Raw genomic sequence first — 13,220 nt, 5'->3', positions numbered from 1 at the left:
GGGAAAAAAAAGAATGCAAATATAAAATTCAAGAAACTAGTGAAAACCTGTCATCTTAAGTTTGAATTGGAAATACCAATATAAATCAAGATGTACTTTCCCTTAAAAATACCTATTTTTTAATTTTGTTCACTAATAGTCTTAGTAACAATGAGAACACAGTTGCAAAAAACTCCCCTAGGGTTTAGAATGTAATCTCTAATACCATATCCTGGTATCCTGGTAAAAAGAACCATAGATGACAGTTCCAAGTCTAGGGAAGGAAGTATCTCAGGTGAATTTGGGACACCCTGTTATGCCAGTCTCTTTTCTATGTATATTATCTACATTTGCTCATTTAATTCCTTTGTAAATGAAGAAATAGAATTGAAAAGATTTCCCAAGGTCACTAAGGAACAAAGAAAAAAAAATAATAAACGCAAATGAGTCTAGAGCCACACTTGAAAAGTTGCTCAAGGGCACCTGGGTGGCTCAGTGGGTTTAAGCCTTTGCTTTCAGCTCAGGTCAAGATCTCAGGGTCCTAGGATCAAGCCTCTGGCTGGGCTCTCTGCTCAGCAGGGAGTCTGCTTCTTCCTCTTTCTCTGCCTGCCTCTCTGCCTACTTGTGATCTCTCTCTGTCAAATAAATAAAGAAAATCTTTAAAAATTAAAAAAAAAAAAAAAGAAAAGTTGCTCAACCTTGCTAGTAACCAGAGAAATGTATATTAAAACAACTCTGAATCAACTTACCCTCTTCTTATAAAGGCAAAAGTTAATGTCTGATGAAATAAAGTTTTAGTGAGCTCTCAAGGACATAAAAACTCTTACATATTGCTGATGGAAACTTAATTTTTCACAACCTTTTTTGGATAGTTAATTTACCATACCTAACACATTTGAAGATGCATATATCTCATGCTCAGAAATTTCTCTTCTAGGGGTGCTTGGGTGGCTTGGTTAGTTATGCATCTGACTCTTGATTTTGGCTCAGATCATGATCTCAGGGTCATGGGATCAAGTTCTGCATTTGGCTCCCCCCTACACTGAGTGGGGAGTCTGCTTGGGATTCTTTTCTCCTTCTGCCGCTACCCCTTCTCTCTCTCTCTAAAATAAACAAATAAAATGTTTTTTTTTTTTAAGTTCCACTTTTAGACTAGGAAAATTCTCTATATATTTATACAAGGAGCCAATGTTTAGGGGCTCCTGGGTGGCTCAGTTGTTAAGCGTCTGCCTTCTGCTCAGGTCATGATCCCAGGGTCCTGGGATAGAGCACTCGTATCAGGCTCCCTGCTCAGCAGGAAGCCTGCTTCTCCTTCTCCCTCTGCTGCTCCCCCTGCTTGTGCGCTTTCTCTCTCAAATAAATAAATAAAATCTTTAAAAAAATTTAAAGGGGCGCCTGGGTGGCTCAGTGGTTTAAAGCCTCTGCCTTCGGCTCAGGTCGTGATCCCAGGGTCTTGGGATCGAGCCCCGCAATCAGGCTCTCTGCTCAGCAGGGAGCCTGCTTCCTCCTCTCTCTGTCTGCCTCTCTGCCTCCTTGTGATCTCTGTCTGTCAAATAAATAAATAAAATATTTTTTTAAAAAATTTAAAAAGAGGAAATAAAGTATAATTATCCACATTCATTGCAGCCCAGAGTGTAACAGTGAACACATAAAAACATCTCTCAGGAGTCTGGACACGTAAGTGTGGCTTATTCATAATAGGTAAACTCTATGTGGCAATTAAAATGAATGAATCAGATCCACTGGAGAAACCTCAAAATTATGCTGAGTAAAAAGTAAAATTGCATATAAAATGTACAGTTTGACACTACCTATGTAAATCTTAAAAGTTCACAAGAATATGTATTGTTTATGAATTTATATATGTGTAGTAAGGGTACAAAAATGCATAAGCATGGCCTACAGTGACTTCATAAGGCAAAGGGTGTATTTGTTGTATCTTTAACATTTTATTTATACTTGAAAAAGAGATTTAAAGCAAATATGGCAAAATTTTAACAACTGTGGCATATTGATGATGACATGTAGACATCTCATGTTATTTTGTGTATATTGGAAATTTTTTACAATTATAATATTTAAAACTCCAAAGCATAACATTCTATATTAGGTGCAGTTTACTCATTAAAAAAAAAAGGAATGAGGGCTAAATTGCAGTGTGGTAGCTTGGACTAGATTCTAAAATAGAGAAAGGACATTAGTAGAAAAACTGGTAAAATCCAAACAGAGTCCTAATCTAGTTAATAGTATCGCTCCAGTGTTAATGTCTTAATTTCGACAAGTGTACCATGGTTACATAAGATATTTACATTAGGGGAAGCTGAGTGAAGTGTACAAAGGAACTTTCTGTACTATCTTTGCAACTTCTCTGTAAATCTAAGTTTTTGTTGTTGTTTAAATTCAATTAGCCAACATATAATACATCATTAGTAGTGATCCAAGGGGGCACATGCACCCGAATGTTTATAGCAGTAATGTCTACAATAGTCAAACTATGGAAAGAACCTAGATGTCCACCAACAGATGAATGGATAAAGAAGATATGGTATATATTATATATATACAATGGAATGCTACGCAGCCATTAAAAAACCCGAAATCTTGCTATTTGCAGCTATGTGGTTGGAACTAGAGGGTATTATGCTGAGCGAAATAAGTCAATCAGAGAAAGACAATTATCATATGATCTCTCGGATATGAAGAATTTTAGAGGCAGGGCAGGGGGTCATGGAGGGTAGGGAGGGAAAAATGAAACAAGATAGGACCGGGGAAGGAGACAAACCATAAGAGCCTCTTTTTTTTTTTTAATTAAGATTTTTATTTATTCACTTGACAGAGAAAAAGAAATCACAAGTAGGCAGAGAGGCAGGCAGAGGGAGAGGGGGATATAGGCTCCCTGCTGAGCAGAGAGCCCCATGCGGGGCTCCATCTCAGGACCCCGAGATCATGACCTGAGCCAAAGGCAGAGGCTTAACCCACTGAGCCACCCAGGTGTCCCACCATAAGAGACTCTTAATCTCAGGAAACAAACTGAGGATTGCGGTGGTGGTGGAGGTGGGGAGGGGGGGCGGAGGGGAGAGGATGGTTGGATTATGGACACTGGGGAGAGTATGTGCTATGGTGAGTGCTGTGGGATGTGTCAGACTGATGATTCACAGACCTGTACCCCTCAGGCAAATAATACATTATATGTTAATAAAAAAATACGTCATTGGTTTCAGACATAGTGTTCAGTAATTCATCAGTTGTGTATAACACCCAGTGTTCGTCACATTATGTGTCCTCCTTAATGCCCATCACCAATGTTTATTTTTAAAATGAGCGAAGGTGGGATGCCTGGTGGCTCAGTCTCATTTGAGACCCATGTATCCCCCGGTTTCTCTTCAGCTTTCCAAATGTAATATGTCTTCTTATTCCAATCCTGATTAGCTGGATAGGATTCACAGTCCCGTAAGTTTTGAAAAGCCATTCAGAAGGCAGAAGATTGGGAAAGGGAGATTTAGTTCAAGATATATGAATAGCAAGTGACCGTAAGAAGTAGGTGACTTCTATCAAGTCCAATACAGAGGCTAATGATACTTTCTGTTTTCAACAAGGAAGGCCCCTCAGCCTATGGGAGATATCTTGTTTTTGCAGTTTGTAAAATTAGTGGATCTTATTATGTAGATCATTTTAGCTTTTCAAAGTGCTTTTACCATCAAGTTTTCACAACAGTTGTATCAAATAGAAGGGTAAGTGCTTTCTTTTCTGTAGCCAAAGAGAACAACACCCAAGGAAGTTAGGTATCCATTTCAGAACCAGAACTCTGAGACCTCTTCAGCACTTCTCAAAGTTTAATTTGTATATGAGTTACCTAAGGGTCCTGTGAAAATGAAAATTCTGATACAGTGGGCTTTGGGTGAGGCCCAAGATTCTATATTCCTAACAGACTTCCAGGTTACCGTGGGTCTGTTGGCCCCACTCTGAATAATAGATAAGACCATTAACATAGGCTGGTTATTAAACTCCATTGGTTCACTTTCCCTGCGGGTACTTGTCAGTACAGATGGGCTTTAACATAATGTTTAGAAAAGAAAGGGATCTTGGGGCGCCTGGGTGGCTCAGTGGGTTAACGCCTCTGCCTTCAGCTCGGGTCATGATCGCAGGGTTCTAGGATCGAGTCCCGCATGGGGCTCTCTGCTCAGCAGGGAGCCTGCTTCCTCCTCTCTCTCTCTCTGCCTGCTTCTCTGCCTACTTGTGATCTCTCTCTGTCAAATAAATAAAATCTAAAAAAAAAAAAGAAAAGAAAAGAAAAGAAAGGGATCGGCTTTGGAAAGCATTCTTTTTTTTTAAAGATTTTATTTTGTTTGTTTGACAGAGAGAAAGTGCACAAGCAGGGCGAGTGGCAGGCAGAGAGAGAGGGAGAAGCAGTCTCCCCACTTTGCAAGGAGCCCCATGCAGGACTCGATCCCGAGACACTGGGATCATGACCTGACCAAAGGCAGACACTTAACCGACTGAGCCACCCAAGCGTCTCTAAAGGTTTTATTTTTAAGTAATGTCTACACCCAAGTGTGGCTCGAACCCACAACCCTGTGAATAAGTGGCATGCTCTACTGACTGAGCCAGCCAGGTGGCCCTTGAAAAGCATTCTGATGCTGTTCTCAATCAAGCAGAAATGAATGTTAGACCTTCCTTCTTCATGTAATCCATCTGTGGTTAACAGGAAGTTGTGCACCTGTAACCAAGGGTGGAACTAGGTGGAAATATGCTTGGATATTGCCAGTGTTTATCTTTATGATTTGGGCTTTGTTAGCTCTATCTCAATCCCAGACGCATTTGAACCTTGGCATCTACAGTTGTTCATTAATTGGTGGCTCAAGTGTCAGACAGAACACAAACTCATGAATCTTGGTGGTTCATCCTAGTCCCACGGTGCTCCCGGGTGTAGGAATTAAGTGATTTTCCACATGGCTGCATGGATGACGTTTTCCCAGGTGGGCCCTGAGAGTTTCCTTTGTCCAATGTCGGAGATCTAGTTTGGTAACCACATGACATGATAAAAGCTCACCAGTGTGGTGTGGTGTGGCCTTGCTGTAGGGAATTTCTTTGTGAAGAGAATAAGCTGTCCCTTTCAGGGACTGGATCTGGTTTGGGAAGAACAGAGCCATCTGGGTTTGTGGGCTGGTTTGGAGAAAGGTGCCCACTGTGACATCCTTGTCCCTTTCTGTGCTATAGGATGGGGCCTGGGACAGAGGGCGGCTAACAGCCCACAGGCACCTGCTCTGAACAGTGTTGTCACACTCTTTCCTTATAACTGGGCAGACTGGTGTGGTGAGGTGTCAGCTTTCTTTATAAAGTACATATTATAGTTTTCTCAATGACACTTATAATGAACGGTTCTCAAATATGCCTGAAGGACAAATACAACTGTTGATATATTTCCAAACATCAAGCCTATCCTAAGAGAGTTCATTTGAAGGGTAAACTTGGATTATGGTGCTGAGCCCAGCCATCAAGCAGAGGATGCCAAGATTGGAAGTAGTTTGGATGGCTTTTGTATCGGGGTGGATTATTTTACATGTTCTTAAAGATTATTCTAATATGATAGGGCATTTGGTGCTCTCTTTATCACTCATCTAAAATGTTGAGCTCCCCTCATGTGTGTAAAGTTCCATGCTAGCCTAAGGGCCCCTGGGTGGCTCAGTTGGTTACGCGCTGCCTTCAGCTCAGGTCATGATCTCAACGTCCTGGGATTGAGCCCCCTTATTAGGCTCCCTGCTCAGTGGGGAGACTGCTTCTCCCTCTCCTGCTCCTCCTTGCTTGTGCTAATACATAAATAAAATCTTAAAAAAAAAAGTTTCATACTAGCCTCAAGGGTGGTGGAAGTAGATGAAAAAATTACAAAAAATGTGGCATTCGTTCTTAAGGATTTCATGTTCTAGCTGGGAAACTGAGAATGCTAATAAACATGGCAACATAATAAATGCTAACTAGTCCAGAGTCATCAATCCCAAAGAGAGCGTTTCTAATTCCCATGACATAGGAAAACTTCACAGAGGTGATACTTAAGCTAGATATTGAAGGGAAAGTAGTATTGTAATGTAGGGAAAATAAGCAACAACACTTAGAGCACAGGTATTTGAAAAGTGAACTTTTGGGGCTAACTTGACTAAGGAGAGAAGCAGTGGAGACAAACCTGAAAAGGTAGGTTGGGCCATGCTGTGAAGTTTCCTGAAAAAATCAGAGCTAAAGAGACATTTCATTCCAATGGCAGCAGGAAGCCACTGAAATTTAGTAGGTATTCAGATTTTATCTTCACAGAACTCTTAAGGGTTTCATGAGATTTTAACATGTTATCTTAAAAAAAAAAAAAAAGACATTCTAGAAGAATCAGAATTCTTTAGCACTCAACGGATTAAAAGAGCCAATTAGGTCACCACAAGACTATTTATCTAATCCTTGTTCTGTCAATGGTTCATTGGTAATGGGAAAGATCACTTCTCTAGGCCATAATTTCCCCAAGTGTAAAATAAAAGGGCTATTCAAGATAATTTCCAAAGTTCCTTCTCGGTCTAAAATCAGTTATTTTCATTTCCCTGGTTCAGACTTCCTCATAACGATGAAAAAAGAAAAACCTGTTACTAGTGCTTTTAATGACATTGAAATCATAGTTTTATTTAAATTTGCAAATTTGTTCTATCTGCATCCCAAAGTAGAAGTTCACACTGTGAAAAAAAGTCACACATGATTTATTCACTAAAATTTTGTAATAAGAAGAATCTATGTAGGATATATGACTCCATTTTCCTTCTTTCTTTTTTTGGGGGGGTGGGCTACCAGACTGATTTTTCAACATCACAGATGAAAACTTTTAAAACAAAATACAGTAAGGTTATATAACAAAATACCCTTTAAGAATGTACTCTTGGATATGTTACAGTGAATAACATTACTGATTTGACCTATTTTTTGTGCTGTACAGGAAATATCAAATTTGTCACTTAAATTCATTTTCAAAAGACATTGCATCTATAAAAGGACAAGTTGTTTTTTTTTTTAAGTTTGCAACATGCAAAAATTTTTTTAAATTACTGGTTTTCCTAAAAGCAGAAGTAAAGAGCTCATGAAAACAGAAGTGTTGTGTGTGGACGTTCTGCAGTCATTCCTATGGTTTCTCTGGGATACAGCTGAGTCCGGAAATCTTGATTCTAGTTTCTGCTCTACCTCAACGAGCTCTGAGAGAGTGGACACCATTTATCTGATTTTACTTTTCTTTTGAAACACTAACCACAAATATAGTCTTCATTTTACGGTCTTTTCCCCCCTACTACAGGACTGAAAGATACTTGTGTGCTGGGACTCTGTATTCACAGCTCTAACTCTGTATCTGGCACATAGCTCAATTATTTACAGAATAAATGAATTTTTCCCCCTGTAAACTGGGGCAGTTGGACTAAACTACCCATGTCCTTTCTATCTTTAGGATTCTGTACTACAGATGATTTTACTTTGAATTAACTGAGTCCAGACGGCTGAACATTCCCCTTCAGCTTGGCTTCGAGCCTTTACTGCTCATTATTGGTCTTTTCAAATTAGGAAATTTCTGTTCTAATCCAACCTGAAGCTAACACAGAACAAGTAGCTAGAGTGGGATGAAGTTTTGACAGGAAATGATTCTCTAAGGGAAGGGACAGAGAATTTGCTGTTGAACCCAACTCCTGCTTCTTCAAGTTCTGGTTTGCACCTCAAACAGTATGTTAAAAAACTAAAAAGGTATGTAAAGACAAATCAAACGTCAAAACAATTTCTAAGTGGAAAATCTGAGGCTCTAAAGTTTTAGATACTCTAAGAGCAACAAAATTTTGTTGATGATGAACCTCCCAAGAACACAATCCAGATCTCCATGATATTCCTCTGTGCCAGCAAAACCCCAGTAATCTCAGTGAGAAGAGCAATGGCCCAGCTGTTGAATTCAGATACACACTTTTTTGATGTTAAGTCAAAGCCCATTACAATACATCCTGTTACAATGAAAAGCTTTCCTTATTTTGGAAGCCCACTCAATTATTTTGAGTAACATTATATACAACCCAATGGATACAATGAAATCACTGACAACTCCTAGAAATGTTAAAGGTAAATGACAGAGTAATTGGATAATGTAGACAATCCCCCAATATTATCACACTGTGTGACATAAAATTCAACTGGGAAAGGGAGACCGAAGGAACTATGATTTTTTCTCGAATGAGACTTAGCTAATGAGATGAGGATAAACCCTAGGAAAGGAAGTATTTAATTCACTGTGCTTTTAATGTATTTCTTGCTACTTATTCCCAGTTATAAACTTTTAATCTGTGTCTCTGGGTACTTACTTAACTCAAATACAACATAATAGTAGGCATTCTTTAAAATCATTTTCTACTAACCATAACCATAAAAAGTACACTCCAATAAGAAATCTGTAAAATCATTTCCTTTTAGAAGGCATCAAATATTCAGGGAACTTTATTTTTAAAGGACAAATCAAATAAGACATAGCTTTCATTGACCCAAACATGCATAATCCATCCTTAATATAAAATGTACTCAATTAGGAAATTACACATGAAATACAAAGGGAATGCAACTTTAGATATGTAAAATGATTGCTAGCTATAGCAAATTTAACAAATTAATAAAGACACGTACAATTTAAAAAAAAAAAAAAAAAACCACCCTAACATCTTAAAGCCAATTATCTATAGTAAACTAGGGGATATGGAATGGTTTCACTCAAAGCAAAGAATAAGGCACCTGCTATAAATTTAGAACAAAAACTTTAATTTTTAAAGTTATAATAAAATAGAATTAGTCAACCAAGACACTTGCTTCAAAGAGGGAAACAAGTCTAGGGTTGATTTCCTGGGTGAGAAAGGCAGGTTAATAATGCAGAAAAAAACCCTGCCGATCCAAGGTCAGCTGACTCCTTCCCTGTTCTTGAGTAAAGTTCCTAAACATTCTTACCTGCTCCTCTCCCTCATTCTCCCCCTGTATTTAGGGGTATCAGAAGCTCTCTCTGAGGTTCATACTGTGCATGACTAGGTAGATTTCCCTTCTGTTCCTCTTAAGAGTTTATTTTAAAAGAGATATCCTGAGACAATTAACAAAGCAGATGAGCAGCTTTCTTTCCAATTCACTGATACATGCCTTTTTTTTTTTTTAAATCAAGTTATGACTACATATTTAAATTAGCCTAAACTTTAAATTTTCTGGTACCAGAAAACCCAAAACCTGCCTTCTCACCCTTACCATTAGTAAAAAGAAACTTTGATCATAACCTATAGAATTACAAAACAAAGGGAAGACTAAACACTGATCCTTATCAGTAAATCCATTTAATTCCAGATGGCACTTTAGTCTGATGTATCTAGTACCCTAACAAAATTTTAATCATAGATCTAGAAAATTATTTCCAAACTAAGTTTTTAGTTGATGTGCCTTTTTTGGTATTAAAAGTGCTATTCATGTGCTAAGATGTTTTATGGCACATTGGACTCATCAGTATGTCCCGATGAGACACCCAGTTTTAGTAGTATTTTTCCCTAAAATGTTGTCTAGCATAGTAGACCCTTTTGATATATTAAAATAATTTTGGTGAATTTAATGGTGACATACTTTCCCGACTTTACTCCACCACGGTAGCTTTTGGTGAAAATAAATTGACTAATTAAGTTACAAAATGCTCAATCAAGTTGTTTTCTTATGGCATTTCAGGTTAGTATAATTACTCATGCAAAATCCAAGGTAGTGTAACAGAAATAATATTGTTAAAATAGATGTTGTAGCTATAAGCATCTCCTTTTATATTAAGCATTTAGAAGCTTTTAAAAAATTTAGGTGCTAAAGGTTATGGGAAACTAGGCTAACTGTGTAGTTGTTCCATTATAAGCACTTTATTAGAGGACTGTTACATGACCCTATACGGGAGTGTGCTTTCAATTCAAGATACAGTAATAAAGTGCCTAGCTATATAAAAATTGTAACTCCAAATTTTAAATTAAGCTAATTGCATTTACACATTAGGGTTAACAAAATCTAGACCCTATCTACATAAATTTAATCTAATTATCTAAATTGGATACTGTTTTAATAACCACATTAAAAAAATTTACTCTTTACTGACTGAATAAGTAGGGTCCACTACTGTAGCTTAACAATCAAATTTTATTGCTTTATTCATGTGGTGCTTTTGCAAGGCACTGTGGTATGGACTAGAAAACTTGGAATGACCTGTGAAGAAACCTTGGAATGACAAATGAAGGATGATATGAAAAGTCATTCTGAGGCAGGATGCTTTACTGAATTGTTTTTAACCAGGGTATCAAACATCAGGAATGAGTTCAAGTTAAAATTCACAGGAGAATGGAAACATCTTAAGGTGAGTCACTTCACATGCCCATCCTGATACTTTGAATAATCTGGAAAATTGCTGTAAAGAGAAAGAGCAAATGTTTTAGTAAGCATGCTTTGAATAAAATAGGTCTGGCACGATAAATACTTATTAAGGTAGTTCACAAGAACCCAAGAGCACCTTTTCAATTACTTGTAAATGCTATGCAACTTCACTGAAATAAAAGAAATAAAGACAAGCCTATTCTAAACAACTGAATGTCAAATTATATTTTTAAATTTCAGCCTCTCTGAATTTTATGTCTTAATGTCCAAGAGATTTTGCAATACGCAATCATTTCAGAAAGAACTTCAAGCACCAAAGCAAACAGGTTTTCTAGCATAGAATTATTCTGATTTATCCCCAAAATATTAAGTGTCCTTCTAAGGCCTGGCCTGTAATATAATCATGTTTCCTCATTCTCACAAAGCTGAAATTTGATAATCCTTAGGTTATGTAAATTGCTTGGCTCTTAGCCATTTATCAAGAAAGCTTCTAACTAGTAAGTTTAGGAAGGAGGCAAAGCGAAATGTTTAAGAGAAACCTCAGTAACTTTAGAATATCAGAATGTAAAAAACAAAAATGTGTACTTCAATATCAACAACTTAATATGCAACAATTTGCATATTAATAAATGAAGATAAATGAAGAGAGGAAAAGATATTCTGTAATTTGTAGAGACAAGAATCTATTACTTTAACAGCAGGTTAACCTGATAATTTATTTTTCCTACCATATGTCAAACGTTTCTTTAATCTAAAAACATTTATTTCATATATTAAGTTGCCAGTCAGATCCGTTTTCTTTATACAGAATCAATTCTTTTCAAGAGCTTTCTTTACTTTATAAAAGATACCCAATTCTGACATTAAGACATTAGACTCTGGGACACATTAAACTAAGTTCAACGTCCATAACATACATCATGTTCCTAAGCTTTTTTGCAAATGTATCGATAATGAGGCTGCGAACATTCTGAATTCTCATTCCGTGAGGCTTTTTTGTTTTGGTCTAAATTTCTTCCAACTTGATCATTACTAACTAAGGACCTGACCTCTTTTTCTGATCTCCTGTGAGCACAAATCAACCTGTGAGAAGTTTCTGGAGCACCACCCTCTGTGCATATGTGGGGCAAGTAATTCGGTTCAGATGAAGGGAGACTTATGTGGGGCTCCCGGCAGGTAAATTGAGAACTACGCTGGTAGGAGTCACTACTTATGGGTCACCACGTCATCCCAAACCGTACATCCAAAGCCTTACCCAATGGTAGCCCCCAAACACTTACCAGAACCACAAACAACAAAAATGAAGAGAGCCAATAACCAGGGTCCTACAGACGCCTTCTCTTCGGGAGCATTTCTCTGTAAAAATGAAGATTCCCTTTTCAAATGCAAAACCCCGCTCCGACCCCGGGCTCCTGCAGCCTACACCTCGGTCCAGGTGGCCGGGTCCTCTCAATTCACAGGTTTCCCCTGCGTTCCCGAACCACCAAGCTCCGGCACCCACTTTCCCGAACCTCCCCCACCGCGCTCCAGCCTGCCCCCGCCAGCTCGCGGCCCCGGTCCCCTAGCCTCGGGTCTCGGGGAGAACTCGACGCGGCCCTACGACCCGGGCCTGAGCCTGGGCTGGCGGACCAAGGGGCGCCTGCCCGTTCCTTACCGAGGTCTTGGCTACGTTGCCGCGCTGGGTGATGTTCTTGCTGTGCTTCTCATTGGCCATACGGATTCGCTGCTTGGCGACCATCTTCGCGGCCCCACCACCTGCCCCCGGCACCCCCTGGACGCGCACGCTCGCCTCCCCTTGGGCCGCCGCGACGCTCTGCTCCCGGTGCCTGCGCCGCCGGAGCTAGGAGGCTCTCAGGCGGGGCACTAGCTCCGGCCGCTGGGCCTGGGCTAAGAGAGCACGAGTGCCGAGCGCTAGCGGGGCGCGGGCCGCCGACTGACTGACGACGCCGGACTGGCCGGCCGAAGGCGGGAGCGCGAGACGACAGCGGGCCGCCGGAATATTCTTGCGTCGCCGCTCTGGCCGCCGCCGGGAGCGTGGAGTGAAAGAGGAAGGAAATGCAACGCAACAACCGGGCAGTGCCGTCCGTAACCTCGAACTACTTCGGGTTCGGCTGCCAACGTCAGCACTGAAGGGGCTCCGCCCCGCGGAAGCGCGGGCTCCGCCTGCTGAAACAGAAAAGGGAATACGAAGCCTAGCCTCCCGACGCTCTTAAAAGTGTTGCCCCGGAGCTGCGCGTGCGCTTTCGGGCTCCTTTCCGCTACTCTCTCCAACCGGAAGTAAATTGGCCCCGAGGCTTGTGATACCGGAAACAACTCTGCGCGGTTTCCACGCTTGAAGAGACGTGTTGGGGCCGGGTTTGGCCCTCGTGAACTCTGACCCAAGCGGGTGGATTTCTCTTTCCGGGACAAGATGGCGCCGCCCACGCCGCTTCTGACAGGTGAGTCCTGAACAAGTGAGGGACTGTTTTTCAGAGCACTTTATTTTTGTGTCTTTGCTCTTGGGGATAACCCGAGAAGCATTGGTGTCTGATGCACTTTTCCTTGTGGGTTGTGGAAGATCTCGAAGGCCTTTTGGGTTTCTTGGTGTAGCGTGGCAATCGGAAGTGAGGCCCCCACCTCTGGGCCCCAGCATTCCCCACCCGTTTGGCCCATCCATCATTCCTCCCTGTCGCTTCAAGTTTCACTGGAATTGGGGAAGGAAGATAAGATCAGAAAGTGTTGGTTGAATTTGTTACCCCGGGTCTGCCGCACTGATTTTATACGAACCCTCATCTGGTGACAGACCTTGTTGACAGTGAGAAATCATTCATCCCTTTAATAAG

At 40.3% G+C, this 13,220-nt stretch overlaps 2 protein-coding genes across 4 annotated transcripts in view; one reads left to right on the top strand and one right to left on the bottom strand.

The window, feature by feature from the left end:
* Window positions 1-8,451: 8,451 nt before the first annotated feature.
* On the bottom strand, window positions 8,452-12,520 carry SERP1 (stress associated endoplasmic reticulum protein 1). The gene is made up of 3 exons (XM_059391737.1): window positions 12,053-12,520; window positions 11,679-11,754; window positions 8,452-10,432 (listed from the first exon to the last, which is right to left on the bottom strand). The coding sequence occupies exons 1-3, from the start codon at window positions 12,134-12,136 to the stop codon at window positions 10,392-10,394; spliced, it is 201 nt and encodes a 66-aa protein (XP_059247720.1). The 5' UTR covers window positions 12,137-12,520; the 3' UTR covers window positions 8,452-10,391.
* A 191-nt stretch (window positions 12,521-12,711) lies between these two features.
* EIF2A (eukaryotic translation initiation factor 2A) overlaps window positions 12,712-13,220 on the top strand; it is a 35,452-nt gene continuing 34,943 nt past the window's right edge. For 2 of the 3 annotated variants that reach the window (XM_059391735.1, XM_059391734.1), the window contains exon 1: window positions 12,712-12,836. In XM_059391735.1, the coding sequence (XP_059247718.1) occupies window positions 12,809-12,836 (28 nt within the window). In that variant the 5' untranslated portion in view covers window positions 12,712-12,808. The remainder of the gene's footprint in view (window positions 12,837-13,220) is intronic. The other variant, XM_059391736.1, reaches the window with a different exon arrangement.

This window comes from Mustela nigripes, chromosome 2, assembly GCF_022355385.1.
Source record: "Mustela nigripes isolate SB6536 chromosome 2, MUSNIG.SB6536, whole genome shotgun sequence".
Taxonomy (NCBI): domain Eukaryota; kingdom Metazoa; phylum Chordata; class Mammalia; order Carnivora; family Mustelidae; genus Mustela; species Mustela nigripes.
This window is presented reverse-complemented; position numbering and strand designations above follow the sequence as displayed.